General features: G+C 38.4%; 1 protein-coding gene across 1 annotated transcript in view; it reads left to right on the plus strand.

Annotated features, from left to right (window-relative positions):
• The window catches only part of MED13L (mediator complex subunit 13L), a 177,858-nt gene that overhangs the window by 113,528 nt on the left and 42,080 nt on the right, over window positions 1-22,250 (plus strand). The window contains exons 5-10 of the mRNA XM_088535278.1: window positions 12,129-12,274; window positions 12,585-12,779; window positions 13,153-13,344; window positions 16,913-17,075; window positions 17,864-17,968; window positions 21,248-21,976. Coding sequence (XP_088391404.1) covers window positions 12,129-12,274; window positions 12,585-12,779; window positions 13,153-13,344; window positions 16,913-17,075; window positions 17,864-17,968; window positions 21,248-21,976 — 1,530 coding nt within the window. The remainder of the gene's footprint in view (window positions 1-12,128; window positions 12,275-12,584; window positions 12,780-13,152; window positions 13,345-16,912; window positions 17,076-17,863; window positions 17,969-21,247; window positions 21,977-22,250) is intronic.

Here is a 22,250-nt window from a genome sequence, read left to right on the forward strand (position 1 = left end):
GCTATATTTTTAATACTTCATATCCCTGATAGTGCACTTCTTTTTCTGTTACTAAACGTGACTTGAGTGGTATCTGTTTCAACTGCATTCACTCTTCAGGTATAGCAAATGAGAGCCAGCATGTGGAAACCAAATTATTTGGAGAGGATTCAGTGATTTATTTAAACATAAAGAGATTAATGAGTCACTAAACTACTCAGAAAATGGAAAGATCACAGATGTATGGCAGTGAATAAATTAATGCATTTTACCCATGGCTTTAGTATTTTCTGCATGTTGCTTTAGTATAGAATTGAATTTAGAATATAGAATTTAGAATTTTGATCATATTGGGTGCACATGAAATAATTTTCTGAAACCATCATCCTAAAGAACAGCTGGTAGCTGACTTATAGCACTAAGTTTAACGTGATTTAGTAGGTATTTACATCTCAGTCAATCTCTTTTACCAAAAAAACCCAGCAAAGAGTGGCATATTGTGAAGAGAAAGAAGTTTGGGGATGTCTCTGCAAAATGTGGCCCTTTGTCCAGTTTTGTTGCCCATAAAGCAAAGAAATTTTGAAAGATTTGGATGTGTTGCCTTTTTTTTTTTCTTCCTTATTTTTAAGTTCTGTCAAGTTGTAATTTGTTTCTCTTAAAGGACAACAAATGTGTTCTTTTTCAGTATTGCTATCCTCCTGCCAAACTTGAAAGCTTAGATGCAAGTCCTGGAGATATTAAAGCTGTCCAACTCATCCTTCTTGTTTTGTAATTTAAGTGCAGGGTTAGTATTGTGCTTCGTAATCATGTAGGGGTGTCAGAAATTTTATTTTGAGGGACAAATGAACAGAGAAGATTAGAGTCCGTCACCATCTACAAACTGCGTTTTCAGCTGTGGTTTTTAATTGAAGACAGTCAGAGGCAACCTAGTTATGTGTGTTAAAAGCATGGGTGCTTCTTCAGCGAAGAGTGACCAGTTTTGAAGCTTACTTGGCAGAGGAAAACCTGAAATCTATAATTGGTTCATACTGGTAAATGGGCACGTGCCCGTGGTGTCACTTAGCCTTAGCGTTCTGGACCCCATTGTTTAATGTCTACATTTCTCCTTATTGCTTGAGGCGTGCATTGCAAGCAGTTGTTTGAAAGCATACATCAAAACTGCATTAATAGCTTTTTGACTCCAAGAATATCGTTCCTCCTCATTTTCCTATGTGGAAGGAACATAAGATAATCATATTTTCCCGCTGTTGATGTACTTACTTTGTGAAATAAACAGGTAAATGTAATTTCATCTTCACTGAACTTAATGACAACAAAGTAAGGGGTTATGTCCCTTCATCTCCCTCCAGTTTGACATATTTGTTCAAGAATATCCTTTATAAATGGCCTTAATCTAATATAATGCTACTTTGGATAATAGCATTCAGCTTTCATCCGGGGGGGGGTTGAAAGAACCAAGGATGCATTAACCTACATTGGCAGACAGCAAAAACAAGCAGGTATCGGGATGCGCTACTAAAAAGAGAAGTGGCATTTGATACGCTGTGTTTTTATTTTTATAACTTGCTCGTCAGAAGTACGTTACATGTTTGTGGTTTGGTGTCTTCACTGTGGGGACAGAGCCTGTGAGCATGTCTGGGTAGCATCTTTGTGACTAGCTGGAAAAAAATAATTTAAGAAAATTAATTGTGAAATACTATGGATTGATATTACTGTAGTAGTGCTTCATAAATAAATCAGTAATGAAACAGGAGACTGCATGCTTTTTAAAAAAATTAGCTTCCGTTGACAAGACAGTTTGTCTTTTCCTTTACAAGGCTGGGATTTCACTCTTTTTGAGCCTGTTTTTAGTGTTCATGTGCAACAGTCTTACAAGCTTTTACGATTTTAGAAAAAGGTTGTATTAAAACTGCAGGGAGATCTTTACCGTATTTGAACACATGATGCAAAGAATGCTTAAATAGTGGTGGCTTTCTGTCTGCTTCACTTTCTTCCCTTGAGCTATTAGCAATCTGAGAATCATCTTGTGTTTGTGTTAATTATTTCCCCTTATACTTTACGGCTTCTAGTTAGATTTATTATCAAGTGGTTGACAGCCTTTTTCTCTTTTTATTTCTTTCCCTTTTTTCTTTTCTTTTTTCCATAATTGCTAATTTTTGAGGTCTCTGCACCCCATGTTTGAACAGCACTTTGGTGATTGTTTCACTTAGGTGTTCCCACACTGAGGAAGCATTTTCTTAGTTCCTGAAGCACTTAGTTGCAGAAACTCAAATGTCATTTACAAATAGATGGCCGAGTTTATTAAATAAAAATGTGGTGTTTCAGATTGTGCATACAGAATTATGTACAAGCTCCAGAACTGTAATGCTCATATACTTCATAGTTCATGTTTTAGCAATAGTGTGGGTAATCATTTTTGACAAATCGCTGTGGAGGTCACAGGCTATTTTAAAGAAAAACAGGTTATTAAAGATCCTAGATCTTTACCTTCCAGTCCTGGTTGTGAGATGAAAATCAAGACACGGTTTTAGATACTTTTTGACATTATCTAGAAAAGAAAAGGAAGCTTTAAGTAATTTTTGAATCTTATAGGAAGGAGTAGAGCAAAGATATGGTGACAAATGTACTCATGGCTTAGAGTGAGTATGTGAAGCAGGACATTAACCAAAAAGGAAAAGAAAAAAAAAAGAATCGGCTAATGTGATTTTTGAATTGCCACCTATTACCAAAGAGCTGATAACAAGAGCTTTTCTCATAGAGAAGGCATAAATGAAGCTTAATATTAAGAAAATGAAGTCCCTACTGCGAATATGATTTAATACTGCTATCTACATGTTTAAGTATTGTTTCTCATTTACAAGTCGAACATGATTAGATAGCCAACAATTAGTGCAAGTACAGTATAGTGCTAAAAATCTGTGCTAATACAAAAAGTCCTTATTTTCATCACCCAGACTCTGCAGACTCTTACGTATTCAACATGCACTAGTAGCTGTCGTGTATCAAATGTCAAAGCTCTCAAGATTTCCTGCTCCTTCCTCCCCTTGCTAACAGGAAAACTCTGTTTGCGCGGCCAGGCCGGCCTGCAGGGCGGAGGTGCCTTGGCTGAGCGCCAGGATCGGTGCCTGGCGCTGCACAACTTTCCAGGACCCCCAACCCTGCAGCAGGCAAGAGCCTGACACAAATGGGAAAGGAAAGGCTGATGTTTTTACCCTCTTTGGGACTGCTGAACAGCTTCTCTCTAGGGAAGGGAAGCCTTGTTTTCCTCAGTGCTCCAGCTCCACGCTCATGAGCCACAGGTGAATCAGTGCAACTGTGCCAGCGAACGATGCCAATATAGGCCCCTTTATGGAACAGAGTAATTGATAGCTGTGTTATCTGTAGTGGAATTATTAAAGTATGCTTAATTTAAGGAAGCCTAGGTTTTAAACTTTGCATTACTGAGCTGTTAAGAAGAGGTCAGTTTATGCCTTAGGCTAAAAAATGGAAGAGTTGGTTGGCAAAGCTCCATCAGTGTTAGTCAGGCGTGTTCTTGACTTTTAAGCTATTAATATTCAAAAGGGGCTTTTTCAGCCCTGACCTCTAGAGCAAAACTGTTCGTGGGAATTCTGGGTTATTTTTTAATGTATGTACTATTTACTAAAATACTAGGATTAGCGACAGAAAGGGGCTTTCTGAGCTGCCACATGTACCTCTTAGGAAATAGCTGGTGGAAAAACAGAAGTACTTGTATGTTTCATGAATCTAGTGTGTCACTTGGAATAGATATAAATGCTCATCTGGCTGGATTCCCTGGTTAAAGAGTATTCCATCTTCTGTGGAAATGCGTTTGCCAAGGGAGTCCATTCCAAATACTGTGTCAAAAGGCAGAGAGACAAGAAGAAATTTCAGAAGGGTTATAGTAGCAATGATTACAGAAATTTTTACATACTTTTTCACCTGATGATATTTTTAGTATACTAAAGCAAGAATGATTAGATCCCTTTTGGTAATTTTCTAGTTAATTGTAATCCATTTTATAACTGTTTGCAACTGGTGCTCCTGTTTTAAAAGTGGCAGTACTGGTACAGATACAAACAAGCTCCTGATTTTCTTAACAACATACTAATTTTAAATCTAAAAGATGTTAGAATGTGTGTTTTCAGCGTTAACTTCAGTGTAGTTGTAATAACCTTTATGTGTTTTTGTTCTTTGTTTCTTTTGGTATGTGACTTAAATTTTCCTGTAAAGAATATAGCCTATGTTACAATAGAAATATGGTCATAACAACTTGTGAGTTCCTTAACAACACAGCGTATTTTGTCTTAACACAATGAATTTCTACTCATAATGAATGTGATAGACTTGCAGAGTCATTCTTTTGGCATTGCAGCTTTAAATAATTCTTAATAGCTGTAGTTCTAAATCAGCACTGTTCTGAAGTGTAACACAAATAAAAAGAAAACCCCTTCAATAATCACTAGTGCCTCGAGCTGTGCGTTGTAATACTTCGGAGCGTTCAAGAACATAATGCTGACTAAATCATTTACCTACTGCTGAGGGAAGAATGTTGCTTGTGATTCCTCACTGCAGAAATTTTATTGTGCCGCCTGCATGGAACCTCTTTTCTTTTGTGAATTTTATCTGGTATTGATTAGATTTAATAAAAACTAGATTTATTTTTATAAAAGCACCACTTAGGACATCTAATTTTCTGTTTAAGTATACTAAATCTTTCTTAGAGTGAAATTATTTCTCTGTTCATCTAACCTTCTCTGCAGAGAGAATATTTGAGTCCTGAAGTGCCTTTAAAGTATGTGCATTTCAAATAGAAGCAGGAAGACGTGCATGATCTTAGCATATTTAGCAGTACTGGTTGGTTTCCTGTAGTGTGATCTGCAGGTGGCATCCTGTTACAGAGATGAATCATGTCCCATGTGCAGACGGGGCCCCACACAAGCTTGTTTGGAAAGGGCTGGTCCTCAAGCCCTGACGTGTAGCTGTAAAACTGTGTTACTGCACTCTGATTATTCACCAATTAATCTCTATATTAACAGATTTATTGACCAGGTTTTTCTCACCATCTGTCATTTCTTGCATGTTTCTGCATATGTGATATATGAATAAATCTTGTCCTTGATTTATTGATCTTATTTGATCTTGTCTGGCCCCTTGACAAGGGCCATTCAGCCTGCCTTTTTATTCCAGGTTTCCTTTGGCATTTTTGGTCCTTGAAGAGCAGGAATCATCCCTGAATGACCTAAATAATCCATGAATAAAAAAAAATTAATAATAATAATAAAAAAACAAGCTAAAGACTGAGCACAGTTTTAACATCTTGTAAAAAATACCTGATTTTATGAAGGTAAAGGTTAAAGGAACAAAAATGTTCCATCTGTTACTGTAGAACGTGTTGTGCCCTACAGAAGTTACGTGGCAAAAGCTTGGGGGCCTTCTGTCCACAACCAGAGGACAAAAATTTCTCCCGATAAGCTTAGAATCACATTATAATATCTCTTCTGGTGAAATTCTGTTGTCTGTACATAGTTAAATCCATCCTTATTAAGGTCATAAGAACAAACAAAACGAACAAGACTATCTTATTCTAAGACTTCATAAGCATCCAAGAAAGAGGGCACAGAACAGTTTGTAGCCTGCTCACATTAAAGGTTACATCCATTGCACATGGCCTTTCCCCCGGCAGAGCCTGGGCATGGATCCTGTACAAAGAGACTGCAATGTAATTAATACTCAAAATATCAGCTTATGTGGCGTGCAGCACTTTCCCCTTGGCTTCTTGGAGTGTTCATAGCAGTGTCTTAGCCCTGTCATCCTGCAAAGTGATGCAGGTGTATGAACTTGGTGTATGAACTCCAGGATCCTCCTGGGTGCGCAGATCATCCCATGCATGTGGTCTGTGCAGCAACAGTCAGAGGAGGCTGTTAGAGATGATATTGGGATGTGAGAGAATCTTGATAGTGAAGCATATTAGCCTTGGCAAAGGGTTTGGATGGTGACAACTTAAAGATGTTGAGATAATAAATCCGTGACATGGAAAGTGTTTAGGTAATGTTATCTAAATGCTTTTTGCATTGTGAAAGTGTTTTCTCAGTGCTTTTCTCCAGCAGTGAGAAAACAGTGAAGGTAATGAATATTTATACTGAATTTCTCTATGTGCATCTCATACATGGTTTCAAAAAAAAAAAAAATCAGTAGAACCCAGGTCAGTAGAGAGGCAACATATTGATGCCTAATATAATCATTAGAAGGTTTGGGCAATTCTGGGCACTGAAGTGTTCTCGGTCAGTTAATTTAAAAAAAAAGGGGGCAGGGAGCCAAGACTATATGATTTATAGTATCTGTATCCAGGAAAGGTTTTCGGGATGACACAAGCCAAGGGCTGTTTCCAGAAAAGCAGTGGGAATACTGGCGCCCGTTTTAGGGAAGGGTGAAGAGGGTTCAACCATATGGACACAAACTATTCCATGCCATTTCCCCTAAAACCCAAAAAGCATGTCTTGATTCTGAGGCTGTTGATGAAATCTTGCATCCAGGTCCTTTCCTACACACTTAGTGTAGGTGAGGAAGCTTCCTCTGTTACAGAGATTTATTTGGCAACTATGGTAATACTAATTCCTGAGCTGGACCATATATGTTCTAGAGAAATGTATGGGAAATCTGAGCAATTAGAGTGCTCTGATTTTAAGGATAGCACATATGTTGGAATGGAAGCAGTGACTGACAGTACTAGGAAGAAGTAAGTTATTCTACAAGCAAACCAGAAGGTGTTTTTTCCTGTTCCCTCACATTTTTGTTAATATTCATGGTGTGGTGGGAGCTCATTCCAATTCAGCTACAAACCTCACCAGCCTATCTTAAGAGGTAATTTCAGCACTCCTCTCTGGGCTATTAAATTCTTCACACCTGTTCATGAATGTTTTTGACTTTAGATGTTTCCAGGTGCTGCCATCTCCTGTCCAGACCATTGCTGTGTGAAGCTAGGAACACCCTGTTGCTTTAGAGAAACCCGAAGGGGAAATGATCTCATTACGGTCTCACAGAGTGAGTGCCATGTTCGGATCCGCGCAGAGCCTTTTCGTGCTCTGTTGTTTTATAGTCTGTATCAAACAGGAGATTAATTTGAGTGTGTATTTTACTAAGGTACGTAACCCATTGCTGCTACTTTTCCAAGACTCCCTAAAAGTCATATTAGGGTAATATGGGTTTGGAAATTTCAGAACTCAAATGTATTTTTGAGGGGAACTACAGTAGCAGTACAATTTATACTTTGTAAAATTACCCCCATGGCTTTTTAGACAGCTGCTAAAATTAAAAAAAGGAGAGAAAAGGGTGATAGTTCGAGACATTCAAATCTGAGGTTGCACTTGTTTTAGTATGTAGCAAGGATCTCTACTCCTGTATGGTTTTGGGGAGGTTTTGGTTTAGTTCATGTACGCAGTCATAATTTAGAGCAAGAGAGCGATTTTTTTCAAACTGCTTCATTTGTTCCTCACGTGCACTAGTTTCTTCTCCTCATCTTTTGGAGAGCTTTGCTACCACATTCAAAAACACTAGAAGTCAGGGTTGCTTCCCCCTAAACAATTCAAACTTGAAATTGTTCTAACAGGGTTGAGTATTTACAAAGATAAAATTGTAGCCTTCCAAATACATTCCCCTAAATAACCTTTAGAGTTAGTGTCTTCATTCTGCTCCCCTCCTGCTTTCCTGGCGCTTGGCTCGGTTGCGGTGTTCAGAAAGAAGCCTGTCCTAACGCTGCCTGTTGTGCTGCTGCAGGTGCTTTTCAAAGCATAAACACAGTAAATGTTTTCAAATAAGTAAAACAATAAGTAATACATGGTAAATGTATCGGATATTCTTTCCAATCTATGTAGCATGGTTTAAACCTGGTCAAGTTTTCATAATCCTAATCTCATTTTATACATACTTATGTATTTATATATAGGGTTGTATATGTATGTTTGTACATTTCATTTAATGTATTTCTCTCCTTCAAAAAAAATTCATAGTGATTGAAGCCCATAAAGATTATGGGAGGTCTATGATATTTTATTAATGAGCTATTAAGCTACAGGTTTTTTAGGCAGCTCAAATTGTGTTTGAAGTAATGGAGATCCCTGTAGAAGTATCTGAAGGACAGAGGTTGTTGTTTGCACACAATGAGGTGCCACTTTGAAAGTCTGAATAACGTAAATACTATTTATGGAAGATTTTTCTGTGTTACGAATCTTGTTTGCTTTCCATAGCAAATGCAAATGCAAAAAAAAAAAAAAGATTGCAAAGGATTTTATGACATTGCTTTTACTTTTTAGGACTTTCTTTATATTATTATTTCTTTTTAAAGGGGGATCTAAATCTATTTTGAAGAGCAGGTTCAAAATTAAGTGAAATGGTTAACAAGAGAGACAGCACTACAAGGAATAAAATATTTGTCACTGTAATTAGGGAGTGATTAATTGTTTTTCTATTTCCATTAATAGAAGTCTTTCACTAAGCAATGATTGTAATTTTAGTAAGTCTGTCATTGCATATAGTGGAAATATTCCAAAGAATATATGCACAAGTATTTTGCTGGCTCAAGATCACAGTGCCCAACATTTTTCAGAGCTCAGCCTTAATGTAGCTATAGTTGGAAATCATTTACAGAATATTCTACCCAGCCCATGTCTGGGAAGATGACATTGTAACTGAGAGAGGCATCTCTTGCATGCAGAGAAAAGGAAGGTTTCTAAAAAGATAATTGTGAAAAGGAGACAAGGATTCCTGCACAGTGTAGCTGGAATACAAATGCAGACACACATTCTGTTTGTTCTTGTTGTTTTATGACATTTTAATGTAATAGTATCATAAAGCAGTATCAAGAGAATAGGTCTTACTAAATCTCTATTGAAATTTCCTGGTTGAAAACTGCTGAAGTTACCCCCAACTTTAATGGCACTGTTTGGATGACTGAAAAAATAACAGGAGGAGGAAGAAGCTGTGCCAAACGTGAAATGGTAGGTAGTGGAATGGACCCATCTAAAGACTATTTCATACCAAGATCATAGTATTTTCTATAAATGGAGCTGTTACTTTCACAACTGAATCAGACTGATTCAGGTTTCTGATTTGGAAGTGGTAGGAAAATGTGATGAAAAAATCCCCCATGTCCCCTGATTTGCCCCAGATGGTCATCTTACACCACGCGTTTGCTTCAAGAGACTTTGTCCAGCCCCGTAACACTTCCTCCGGCAGCGAAGGCTCGCAAGCATGATTTTTAAAGTGGTTTTGTATTTTGGGTAATCCATTAATTCATACAAAGCAAGCATATAACGCAGGTGTGGAAACTTGCGAGTATTTTTATTATCGTATTTATTCTGAACAGATAAGTTGACAGCTCAAGTTGACAGTCCAACAGAGGGTGCAGAAAAGGTGGGAATAGCCTGGAAGCTGTTTCTTGTGCCTCTGGTGGCCTCTGGTGCTGGGAATGTCAGGGAGGTAGGAAGCCGTGCGGAATGATTAACTTCAAAATCCGTTGTCTGTTTTATGAATTGTAGAGGTAGAGCTGGATGGTTACAAAAAGTGAAGTCCCACTGCTCAGTGAACTTCTGAAAGTGGACTTTTTAAGTGCTCTCCTGCATGTGTTTTACTTAGAGATCTGTCTTGTGTTTGTAGCGGGAGTGATTTTTGCTGCTTGGTATTTAAGGAATTGTGTGAAATGTCCTAAAGACAGGAATGTCAGTAAGCTGTGCGGTGCATGCCTGAGTGGGGTACATCACAGTGCGCTGCCACTGTGCTTTTGAAACAAAGTTCTTATTTGTTACTAAAGTAAAAATTTTATTCATGATCTGCCAGAAGCTTATGAGGAGCATAGGAAGTCCGCAAGCCTTGATCTTTATTATTTTTGGTCTTGAAAGCCGAGCTTATAGCAGCAAGTCTGGCACCAGAGCATATGTTTTATGTAAGTGCTCGTGGTGCTGCAAGCCCTGCCAGGCCGCCCAGGAGCAGCGTGGAGTGGCCCGCGCGGTGCCGCTGCCCTCATGCAGGAGCTCCTGCGCCTCGCGGCTGGCGACCGCGCTCCGACCGGCACGGCAAAATGCTTCCGTCCAGGGGATCGGTTCTCCTGTTGCAACTGAGCATACGATATACTTCAGACATGGTGCTGGAAATGATCCAGGGTTATGCATTCAAGCCTTTCCTGATGGTAGTGAATAGGAATACTCATTGCAAGTTTTTTTTTTAATTAGTTTTTATTCTTTTATAATCTGTAATATTTGCATGAGCGTAAAACAGACTTCATATTATATTTTCATTTTTCCTGTAATTGACTACTTATTTTTTTTTTTTATCTAAAGCTATTTAATTTCATTTTCTGACCTGAATGATTAATTCACTGTGGCGCTGGCCAGTGGGATATATTCCTTTCCTTGCAAAAACAAATGAATCATCATCTTCTAAAGTCGTATTTTGCCTCTTTCTTATTCTGGCAGTGTTTATGGATGACTGTGTGTTGCGTAAGATTGCACACGGTTTGTTCATGCCAGGGCAATTTGCAGGAGACTTGAGAGAGTCACTGTGTGGCTCCAGAAGGCACTTTTGCTCTTGTTCAATAGCAGACAAACAGTCTACACCATCCGAAACGTCGAGATTCGGGAGATTTCTGTGTAGTATCCTAAAGACAGGAGCTGGGCACTACTGTTTTACAAAGCTTCGCTGTCTCCTTTGGAAAGGCTGACCCGCTGCACACTCACCTATTTGCAGAGATTATACCCACTTCATCTTGGACCAGATTTCTCATCACTTTTTTTTATGAAGAGCTCCTTTATAATAAGGATTATCATCCCATCATCCCAGGAATCTAATGGATTTTGATTATATAGTCGAAGCTTTTTTTTTTTTCATTTTATACTATAGTAACAGCAATCCTTTCTTTATACGTTTACTTTGTTTGTTTTTCCTCCTGGCACAGGATAACCAGATATAAATATCCAGCATCTGTGACTCATTTTGTTCTCTCCACCTTGCTTGTCCTATAAATGAATGATTAATTTAAGACTACAGCAGTGATAATTGAGCACTATAACTTGAGCTTTCTTTCTCTTGTGAAAATGGAAATCTAATAAAAAAAATTATTTCATAGTTTTAAATGATTGCTGCAAAATATTTCTTAGTCCAGGGTGATAGCAGCAAGGAAGTCTTAGTTTTTATCTTAAATGAAAGATAAGGAGCTTTTTCTCTCCAGATTTTCTCAGCTATTTGATTTTTTATTGCACTTGTATTTGAGGCTGGCAGAAGGGTAGCCTGTATTACAGGGTATAGAATCGCTCAGAGATTTAGTGAGATTAGAACAGCTCCCCATTCTAGACCATCAGGGTTTCAGTTTAAAAATAATCGACAGTAGTAGAGCGCTTGGTTGACTTAAATACTAAAATGAAATTGTTGCAGTTGCCTGTGTTATTTCCTTTTGAGAAAGGTTGTTAAGAGCTGTCTTAAAAACAATCATTATGTTATGGCTGGCCCAGTGCCATATCCAGCAACCACAGAGGTCTGTGCAGACGTGGTGCTGCGTAACTGCTACATCAGCCCTCTAAACTTTCGGTTGATTAAGATGATACAATAAAACTTTTTTTTTTTTTTGTGTGTGTGTTTTTTGACAAGGAAAACAAAGGAAATAGGGTAAAACAAAGCAGCAATGTTTTAAATACTGTCCACTTTAAGTTATGTTTAATGGTCAGTGGCAAATCCCTGGTTTGTTCTGTACCATTGTTGATTTACTCTGATATTCATGTGTTTTTATTTCCTGTAATAGCAGCGTAAGGTAAATGTCTTTCCTATTCCACTGCTCAGCTAGAATCCATTGCAAAATTAGCGTTGAAGAATTTCCTTTTCGTTCTGAACCTTTGTTTTTACTTCTTGAGTCCTGCTTTATAATGCCGTTTGTAATGGTTTCCCTTTAACAAGCAGGAGAACACATCTTGGAAGGGCACGTCAACACTGTTAGACCGCTAAGGACAGTCATTCTGGGGTACCAGTTTATCCATCACTTTCTGAATCTGTGCTCCATGGGCACAAGTGAAAAAACAGAAAGGTGGCCTTTGGCCTTTAAGGCAATGAAACCTCTACTTTCTGTGAGTTAACATGTCAATAAATCTGTTCCATCTCTCTCCCTCCAGTGAGCATTTGTCGTGCGCCTTCACATTCTTTCTTCATGGGGAAAGCAATGTGTGCACCAGCGTGGAGATTGCTCAGCACCAGCCAATCTACCTGATAAACGAAGAGCACATCCACATGGCACAGTCCTCCCCTTCGCCATTCCAAGGTAAGCCTACGTTTTGAGGTCGTTTTGGAACTGTCTGCGTCATCGGGTCTGATCTATAACTTCAGTGTTACACAGGTAAAGATAGTTAGGTTCTGCAATTGTGGAGTATCTTGTGTAGCTTGCCAATTTTTGTAAAATTGGGGAAAATACAGTAGAGAAATTCAAATAGCCATGGCTGCATATTTGACGATGTAATAACTCATTTTTTTACTGTTTTGTTTTATGGAGCTAAGTTGCAAATTATTCTATTAATAGTGCAGCTTTTATATTGTTGAAATATTGTAGGGAGTATTGTTTCCTCATTTTGCAGTTTTGGTGAGTCCTTATGGTTTAAATGGTACGCTGACGGGCCAGTCGTATAAGATGTCAGACCCAGCAACCCGTAAATTGATGGAAGAATGGCAATATTTTTACCCTATGGTGCTGAAGAAAAAGGAAGGGATGAAAGAGGAAGAAGAGTTGGGATATGACAACGATTTCCCTGTGGCAGTTGAAGTCATTGTTGGTAAGTTTCAGTATTCTGCCTGAAGGATTATTTTTCTCCACACGATTAAGAAAAAAGAAAAAGGAAAAAAAAATCTAATTAATCAGAAACAGCCATTATAATTTTCCTGTCTTCTCTTGTAAATCTCTTGACACTAGAACATCAGACTAGTTATCTTGCCTCAAGCTTCTGTAGTCCCTGTATCCCACATGCTATTATTCACACTATCAGGCTACTTTTTTCATCTCTGTTGTGGCTATAGAGGGTTTGACGACTTTTTATGAGTCTGTGAAATTGCTTAGGTCTTTGACTAATTGAAAACAACATGAAGGGACTGGGGCTGCTAAATATTATATTGTAAGTTTAAGACTTACGTTGTTCCATTGCTTTGCAGGTGGTGTACGGATGGTGTATCCTTCAGCCTTTGTGCTCATCTCCCAGAGTGACATCCCTGTGTCACAGAGTGCTGCCAATACTGGAAGCCATATAAATGTGGGACAGCAGGGGCTTGGAAGTGTGAAAGATCCTGCTAGTACCTGTGGGATGCCACTCACTCCACCCACTTCTCCAGAGCAAGCCATTATGGGTACGCAATAAGCTTAAGAAGCTTGAGTTTTTACATAGTTTTTTTCATTCATTTTTGTATGATTTACAGTTCATGATTAGTGAGGATAAATATGTGAACAGTAGCAGATTAAAGACAGAAAATAGAGACTGTAAGTTTAGACTTTTTCTGTGAAAAGATCTGTGGAAAGTAAAGGCCTATGCTTTAAACAACCCCAGAAGGCAGCTCATCTTTAAATAAAAAACGGTAAATTCATTCTAGCTTGGTTTTGTGGAACTACAACGTCTTTGTAGTACATATACCTGAAAACTAGAATAGGCTTTCTTCCTATTCCTGAAGTGTTTCATTGCTGCACGAGACTGCACTGAATGTGCAGGCATAATTAGCTGTTCTCGTAAAGATAAATGACAACACCTCAGTAAGCATTCATGATTATATAATAGAACTTTGTAAGTGACAACTACTCTTTTTATGCAACACATCTGGGTCTTAATTGGGACAATTTAGGAGAAATGCACTAGCCTCTGGAACTGGTGATAAAAAGCTGAACTTCTCAAAATTCACACAGGCTTTTCATTGGTTTGACGCAGGCTTTTGCGTGATCTGAGGAAGACACAGGGAGTGTGGTATAATATTTGCTGGTTAGTTGTGTATTTTATCTGTATAGAATATGCCCATTTCAAGCATTTGAATTCATATTCGTTCTAATCTCAGAAGTTCTCTGCATACCAACCATGTTGTTTGGCAGAACTGAAGAATGCATGAAGAGATCCTCAACACCATACTCCTCAGGGGCTGCCGAAAGCAGGTTTCCTAGGCTGGTATTCAGTCGGGTTTTGAATGTCTCCAAGGACGAAGACCCCACATCTCTGGGCATTGTCTGACCACTCGAGCATTGGAAAAAGTTTTTTTCTTATGATTAAGTAGAACTTCCTGTGTTTCAATATATGGCCGTTGCCTCTTGTCCTGTCACTTGTTGCCACTGAGTCTGTCTCTACTCTCTCCCTCAGGTGTTTATACAAATTGATACGATCGACTCTTAAGCTTCCCTTTTCAAGCATAAACAACCCCAGCTTTCTACGCTTCTCCTTGTGACCTTTAGTAGTAACACTTTAACAGGCAGGCATGTCTTAGCGTTTGCAATTACCTCGTATTGGAAATGAAGTTCTCAGTTCATGTAAGATTATCCTGAGTCGTTAACAGAATATTTGGAGTGCACTCACTGCTGGGCAGCCTTCCTCTGCCAGGAGCGTCGAAGAAATGGTGAAGTCTCTTAGCATCTCCCGTACACATTTATCAAAGAGCATCTGGTAGTATCTCTCATTCAACGTACATCAACAGAGTAATGAATTTAAACATTGTTTGTGAAAGTATTCAAAGCAGTTGCAAACTAAACACAAGGGTACTATTTTGAACTTGTTGTTTTGTGTCTGCCAAATTTTGCAGAGCTGTAGAAGTCTCAAAGACATGAAATTCCTCCTGCTTTCTGTGAGAGTAAGCATCCAGATAGGGGGTAAGGAATGCTCTTAGTGCCCTCACTGAGGCATAAGGGAGCTGCAAAGCTTGCCTAGCTTTTATTAGATGCTTCTGTCAGATCCAGGGGCTCAATCTCCAGGCAAAGAAAGAAAACAAGACACCACTGCTTGTCCATTAGTAGTTTTAAATATATAGGCACCTTAATGCTCTATATGAAGACAATCAGAAATATTCATCTTGCAAAAAAGACAAAAAATATGGAATTTCTGTCTGTTTTTAATACATATTATGCCATTAACAATATAGAATATGAGATATAAATTTACTTCGAATAATGTTTTCAAAGGCAACTGACAGTTAAAATAAACAAGACCATCGACTTCTAGGTAATCTTGCATTGCAGTGTCTTTGTGTATTTTCATATGAGAAAATGAGAAGCTTCATATGAGAAGCTTCATATGAGAAGCTGCTATTATTTTTAAATATTTCAGATTCCTGTTGAACTAGTGCACTCTCACAGGGGGATTCTGTTTTAGAATGTCTTTAAGCTATTAGAATCTTTTAAAATATTCATATTGCTCAATCTGTCAGCCACATTTCCTACTTGAAAAGCAGGATGGATTTGCTAATTCCGAAGCTTTCTTCCAGTTGAACTTGATCAAAATGCATTTTATTGTAAATTAATTATCTAGTTCAGAAACAGGGGTATTTGTGAACAGTGGCATTTGAAAGCCAATGAAAAACGTTTTGAGAGCCACGGGCTTCCGTAGAAGTAGAAGCCCGTGGCTCTATTTTTTTGGCTTATGTTTTTGACTGAGGCTCTGCTAATAAGGCTCTTCAAGAAAGGGAAGCTCGAACCAGAAGGAACTTGCAAGTGAAGGCAAAAAGCAGCTACAGGGTTAGAAGGCCTGTCTGCAATATTACAAGTTGCATTTTGAAAGTCACCTGATAGAAACCAGGAGAGTTACTGTGTTAGAAGCAGTGGCATAGGGCAGTTAATCCTCTCAATGCTTCATCCTTATGGTTTATTAAATAGTGTCAAGCAGAAGGACAAAGTGTTCTGTACACTAACTTGGCGTTGCTAAAATGTGGCATGTGCTTTCTTACTTTTCCAACCAGTGAGTATAGGGATATTCAAGTCACCAGGCCAAATGAACCTGAGGCTCCCTCTACTGTTCCAGCTCATGTATTAAAGATGCCTGTGCTAGGGTTCAGTTATCTAACCGAAAACAGACTTCACAGAAGAAAAAGAAACATCTGCTTATACAATAGCTAGTAAGGTTTCTGCATCACAAGCAGAAAGAAATGAAGTGCAGAATGCAGATCATAATTTTAAGACTATTAACATTTTGGAATAGCATCTTCATTTGTTATCTCTTTGATAAACATGCGGTGTTACTGAGAGAACTTCACATACTCTGCTAGTAGTGTGTGTATTAGCAATTAACTAACAACATCTGCAATAGTATACATTTAAATTTTAAGAGGCTACCAATGAAATTCTGATTCTGATACTTCAATTCAAGCATAGAAAGAAAATAGAGTTGAAATTGCTGTTTTGAATATTAGTGTTGTACTAATCCACTTGCTTTTCTAGTGAAGTTTTACCTTCTAGTATAAAGAACTGGTTTGCTCTTTGAAATAATATATATAAATTATCTCGTATTAATACACTTGCTTACTTTTAGAACCATCCATAATATGACAATATGGATCTTTTTGCAGCCAAAGACTCTGTAACTTCAATATCCTCAAAAAAGCTGTAAAAACAAGCAAAAAAAACTCCATCCAGAAAATATTTCTCAGTGGTGCAATTCAGGACTATAGAGTACTTTCTAAACTACCTCCAGTTAAGAGGCAGAGGATGTTATCTCCCATGAGGTTTACTGCTTATACAACTGTATTCCAAATGTACCAATTCATAATTTTCAACTTCCTGGTCCCGTTTTTGTTACTCCTAAGGCAAATCTTCCTTTTAAATATAGTTTCATCCTCTCATATGATGCATTAAGCATTTTTGTGTGAAAATGAACAACTTTGAAGTCAAATGGAAGAACTATAAAATGTGAATATTAACACCACTGATAACATTAACCTTTAATTTATATTGCAGGAGAAAGTGGAGGCTCTCAAAGTACTATCAGCCATTCAGCTGTACAGGAGAGGACAGTCAGTGTACACAGTCCAAAGAAATCAGGCAAGATTACCCCAAAATTTCACAATCACATGGTCCACCGTGTCTGGAAGGAGTGCATTCTCAACAGGTCACAGTCCAAGTAAGAGAGCAGTTCCAATGGCTTTATTTATTCATAATAGATACAGATAACCAGAATTTTGTTGCTTTAGATTCTTGATGGAATTCTTTTGCCAGTGATCAAAGTTAATGATGAACAGCAGCAGTATCAAATAAAATTTGTTACTGTGCTCAGTATTACCATTGTATTTGCAGCTGTGTGTCTTAATTGTGACTGTTTTTGAGGTTACATATTTATAGTTTGTGCCTTCAACTAGGTGTTTTCTGGTTTATCAATTGCAGAGTTTTTAGATCCAGTTGTAGTTAGTAGACTGAATGATGGATGGCTGAAGAACAAGTAGTATTTATTTGATACCTAGAACTCTTAAGTGTAGTACTGGGACAAGTCTACTCGCCAAGGATATGATGAAGCTGTTAGTATCATATTCTTGGAGATTTAAAGTATATTCATAGCATGAGCTACCCATGTGGCCTAAAGTCTTTATTTTTCCATTATTTCCATGCAGTTTCCTCATTGGACATGTCATAAACCTCTCCAGATTCAGTTTAAATTGCTTGCCCCTTGCTTCTTATGCCCAGACTCCTGAAAAAGATAACTAATGTATAGCTGATACCCTCCATGTGAATCAAGGTATAAATTTTAAGACTGAGTAGAGAGAACTGCTGTTCAATAGAGATATTCAGGAGTGAAGTAGGTGGAAGTATCTGCCTTTTTTTTTTTTTTTTTTAGGCTAGCATGTATTTATGCATATGTATTTGTAAAATTTTATTTTATAAATGCGGTAACTAGTAAATTTATTTTTTCCTCAGGAGGAGTCAAGTTACAACTGCAAATCTGGAGGAGGAAGTTCCTAGTAATGCTGTTTCTTGGGATTTTGTAGATCCAGTCCAAAGAGTCAGTTGTTCTTGTTCCAGGTGAGCTTTGAAGAGAGTAAACATTTGTGACTTGTTTTGAAAGAGTTCTTTTTAATTCAGGCAGAAATATGCTTTTAAAAGTGAGGTATGTTTTAGCTGGGAGAAGAGTAAACTCTGATATCAGCGTTAAAAGTGTGGTCGTCAGTCATATTTAGGTGATTAATATGAATCTCCTCTTGTCTGCTTGTAGCAGTCAATTTGAGTAGAAGAATGGTTGCATAATATAGAATGATAGAATTGGGACTAGGATGACACAAACATTTCTCCTTGTATTCAACTCATCCTTCAGGTTTTCCAGAGGTGTGAGCTTTGTCACCTTTACCTTTGCCTACTCCAAATCCTGGAGAAATAATCCTCATGATGAAGGTGGGCAGAAGCTCACACCACAAGTTATGTGTAGCTGGCTCAGAGTTTCTGGTAGTTTGTCATGTTTCAGAGCTCCTTATCTAGAGACAGAGCTGGTCTCCCTTTTTGGAGAACAACAACTGTCGAAAAACGCCATAATAGTCATTTACTCCATGTACCACCGATCAGTTTGCCATTTCTCATCAGACACCCCAAAACACCCGGGGCAGTAGAATTTGCAGCATACTCTACTGCTGTCAAAAAAAAATCACAGCTCACATGCACAAACATTTTAGGAGTTTATTAAATCATCCATCATCTTGATAAATGCTTACATAAAATTACAGTACTACTCACGCAGGAACAGCAAGCATCAGCATCAATTCTACTAGACACACTTAAAATTATCAGGGAGATATTGCAAGGCCAGAACAGTAATTTGCAGTGGTGTTACTACTGAAATGTTTAATCCTGAAGGTCACCATCTAATTAGAAGACTGGTAAAGATGTTTCTTATGATATAAAGAAGTTATTTCTTAAGTATTCACAGATCTAAGTATAGATACTGATCTTGTCAGGATTATGACTTTGGTATCCTGTTTCTTTTTTTTCCACAACTGCAAGAAGGGCCTTTGCTACAATCACAGTCACCACAATGGTCAGTGTCGCAGCGGAGCTGATCCTCTGCTTTTGGGCTGATTGAGGCATGTCTGTGGGTTTTTTGTTTTAGCAATTACACAAATTCCAGAATAATGATGTTAGTAATAAAACGAATGCATTGTCTAGCCAAATCCTTAAGTGTGCACTCTGCCAGTATAGTCCCTGTGGAGCTTTCTGCATTTTGAATAAATTTGGCTGTACAGAGAAATTCGTGAATACAGTGTGCTCAGGACCACTCGGAGGTTGTTGATTAGAAATTCCCATTGTCCAAAATGGAATGAAGCAAGGTTGTACCCTTGTACCTTTTGTGTTCAACTTCTTTATATATTGTGTTCAACTTCTTTCTTTGTGTTCAACTTCTATGCATTTAGAAGAAGAGAGAAATGAATGCGAAGGAATGTGTGTCATACAGAGGGCAGAATGTTCAATCTGGACAGACTCTGTGCTGTGTCAAAGCAGGAGTGTCTTACAGTCTGCTCTTTGCCCTGATTGCTTGTTACTTGTATGTATATTCAAAAATGAGAAAGAGATAAATGTTTTGTCATGATGTCATGCATTTTCTGTAGAAAACTGGGGTCCAGCCTCTCTTGGAAAGTGTGGCAAGCCAGTAGTGGGCAATGGAAGCCTCAATCTGTAAATGGGTCCAGTTGCATTTGTAGTTGGCAGCGTCTCTCAGCACCTCCACTGATAACTAAATCATCCTGGAGTTAGTAAAATCCAGCACAGCAACAAGGAAACAAAAGTATTTTGTTTAAAATGAAGGAGGTGCCTGACTTCAAAGAGCAGTACGTGAGCCATGCAGCTTTCTGTATAGCTGCAAAGGTTGGACAGCTAACTCAAGGCTAACTAAACTAAGTGTTTTAGTTATACCATGCCCGTTGTATGTGCTGTATAAATGTCAAGATACGATCATAACGTGGATTCCTAAAGAATTGTACTCTGCGTCGATTTGAATCTCCTATAGACCCAACTTCGTATGTTGAACAACAGACTGTCTTAATTAATTTTCTGGGATCTGTTAGAATAAAGTGAATGATGGAGAATTAAATCAATGAAATGTTTAAGAACATGCTTAAGGCAAATCTTCAGTTATTAGGGCATCAGCTCAGCATTATGTGTGATTGCAGCTAAAGACCATCTGCTGTGGCAGAGAAATTGCAGCATGTCCTGGCAACAGCAAAACCTGCAAATCAAACCAAGAAAATACTACACCATGTAGGTGGTGAAAGGAAAAAGATGTAGTAATAAGCACATGAAGTTGTAGATACTACCTTTGACAGCCACTACAAAATTTGTGGTTTTTTTTCCATAACTAAGTTATAAAAGCAGAGTTGGTTTTCTACATTCACATAAACTTGAGATGTCTTGTCTTGTGTTTGTGATAAGCATAATAACAAACATTTTGCTCTATTCTAGTTATTTTGATTTTTAGAAAGAAATAGGATGGAATTATTTATATTTCATTGTGATAGCGATGAGTTAAACTTGAGTTAAACATCTTTACTGTACCATCCTCAGGGAAACATCTTCTGTACTTCAAAATTGTTGTTTGGCACTACCTGAAATACTGAAATTCAGCCCTGTGCTTCCTATTTTAAAGGATACTGGGTATAAACTGAAAAAAAAGACATCTTAAAATCTGAAGCTTATAACGATAATGTTTTGCTGCATTTGGGGTTTTGAAATATTTTAAAATATTTCTTCCTGCTGTATTTATCAATTCATAGCTACTTTTTTTTTTTTTTTTTGACTACATTTATACTTATTTTTCCTTACCTGATCTGGAGGGAACTGCCATGGAAGCAGCGTGCTGTGTATCGCATCTGCGAACATAACTAATTTGCAGTCCCTGTCTTCTGCAACAGATGTGCCAGGCTGTACAAAAGTAGTAGTGTAGTTCCACAGTTGTTGGTCTGTTTGAAAGGCTATCTCTCTTTAAGATGATGAAAACAACAGTAGCCTGATATATTGTTCTTTATATTATCTTCCATCTGAGCATTTCTACGCTTTCTGTAAATGTTAAATCTTTCTTCCATAGAATTTCATTATCTGGAGTCTGTCATCCTCCACTTTATAGGCAGGAGAAGCTGCAGCCAAGCTGGGCTGAATGGCCTTGTCCTGCCGCGTGACCACTGGAAGCTGTGGAAGCATCAAGAATAGATATAAGATTTCCTGATGCTCCTCTCTGTTGTTGTTGTTGGTGGTTTTTTTTTTTTTTAATTAGATCAGGTGGCCTTCCTTATACAATTACTTGTTTTCTGTTTCCACTTTCAGGCATAAGGTTTTCAAACAGCGTTGTGCTCCAGGCTCCAGCCGTCCCCCAACGGTAACTCCACCGGGATTCAGTGTGGGAACATCGTCGTCTTCGTCGTTGCCACCTCCTGCCTCTTCAAAGCACAAAACAACAGAAAGACAGGATAAAGGAGATAAACTGCAAAAAAGGCCTTTGATGCCGTTTCACCACCGGCCCTCTGTGACTGAAGAGCTATGCATGGAGCAAGACACATCAGGACAGAAACTGGGATTAGCAGGAATAGAACAGTCTTTGGAAGTCCCTAGCTCCAGAAAATATGAGAAGCCGCTATCTATACCTGCTAGAAATCCAAGCAAGCAAATTAACATGAATCCTATGGATTCACCCCATTCCCCTACTTCCCCCCTGCCTCCCACACTTAGCCCCCAGCCCAGAGGTCAGGAAGCAGAGAATCTGGACCCACCATCAGTCCCTGTGAACCCAGCACTCTACAGCAGCGGGCTGGAGCTCCAGCCCTTGCCCAGCCTGGATGATAGGACAATTCTTGTTGGACAGAGGCTACCTCTGATGGCAGAGGTCAGTGAGACAGCATTATACTGCGGGATAATTCACAACAGCGATTCGTTAGACATGTGGAGGACCTATAGTGTCCCACCAACTGACGATCCAGAGTTCAGACCGCCAGATCTTCCTTGTGAGAGATACGATGCCAAGATGGAAGTAAACTCAGACAGCACAGCACTGAAAAGGTTGGAAGTGACATTGTTTTGAGCCACGGTTTTATTAAATTCCAGTCATGACCACACTGTTTTCTGTTGTAACCATGCACTTCCCTGTAGCCTCAAAAGCTTAAGGCTGATGTGGGTGTAAATGGCAGAGTTTAGCTGTGGCAGTTTTGTGTAAGAGTGATAATTGTTAGGGAAATAACTAATGGAAAGAGATTTTTAATAGCTGTTTCTGAGCTTTTTTTTTTTTTTTTTACTCCCAGATAAAAATTCTACAGTAAGTAAAAGGCTTTGTTTT

Source organism: Tinamus guttatus, unplaced genomic scaffold (assembly GCF_059628265.1).
Source record: "Tinamus guttatus ecotype Peru unplaced genomic scaffold, ASM5962826v1 Tinamus_guttatus_pri_ptg000628l, whole genome shotgun sequence".
In the NCBI taxonomy this organism is placed as follows: domain Eukaryota; kingdom Metazoa; phylum Chordata; class Aves; order Tinamiformes; family Tinamidae; genus Tinamus; species Tinamus guttatus.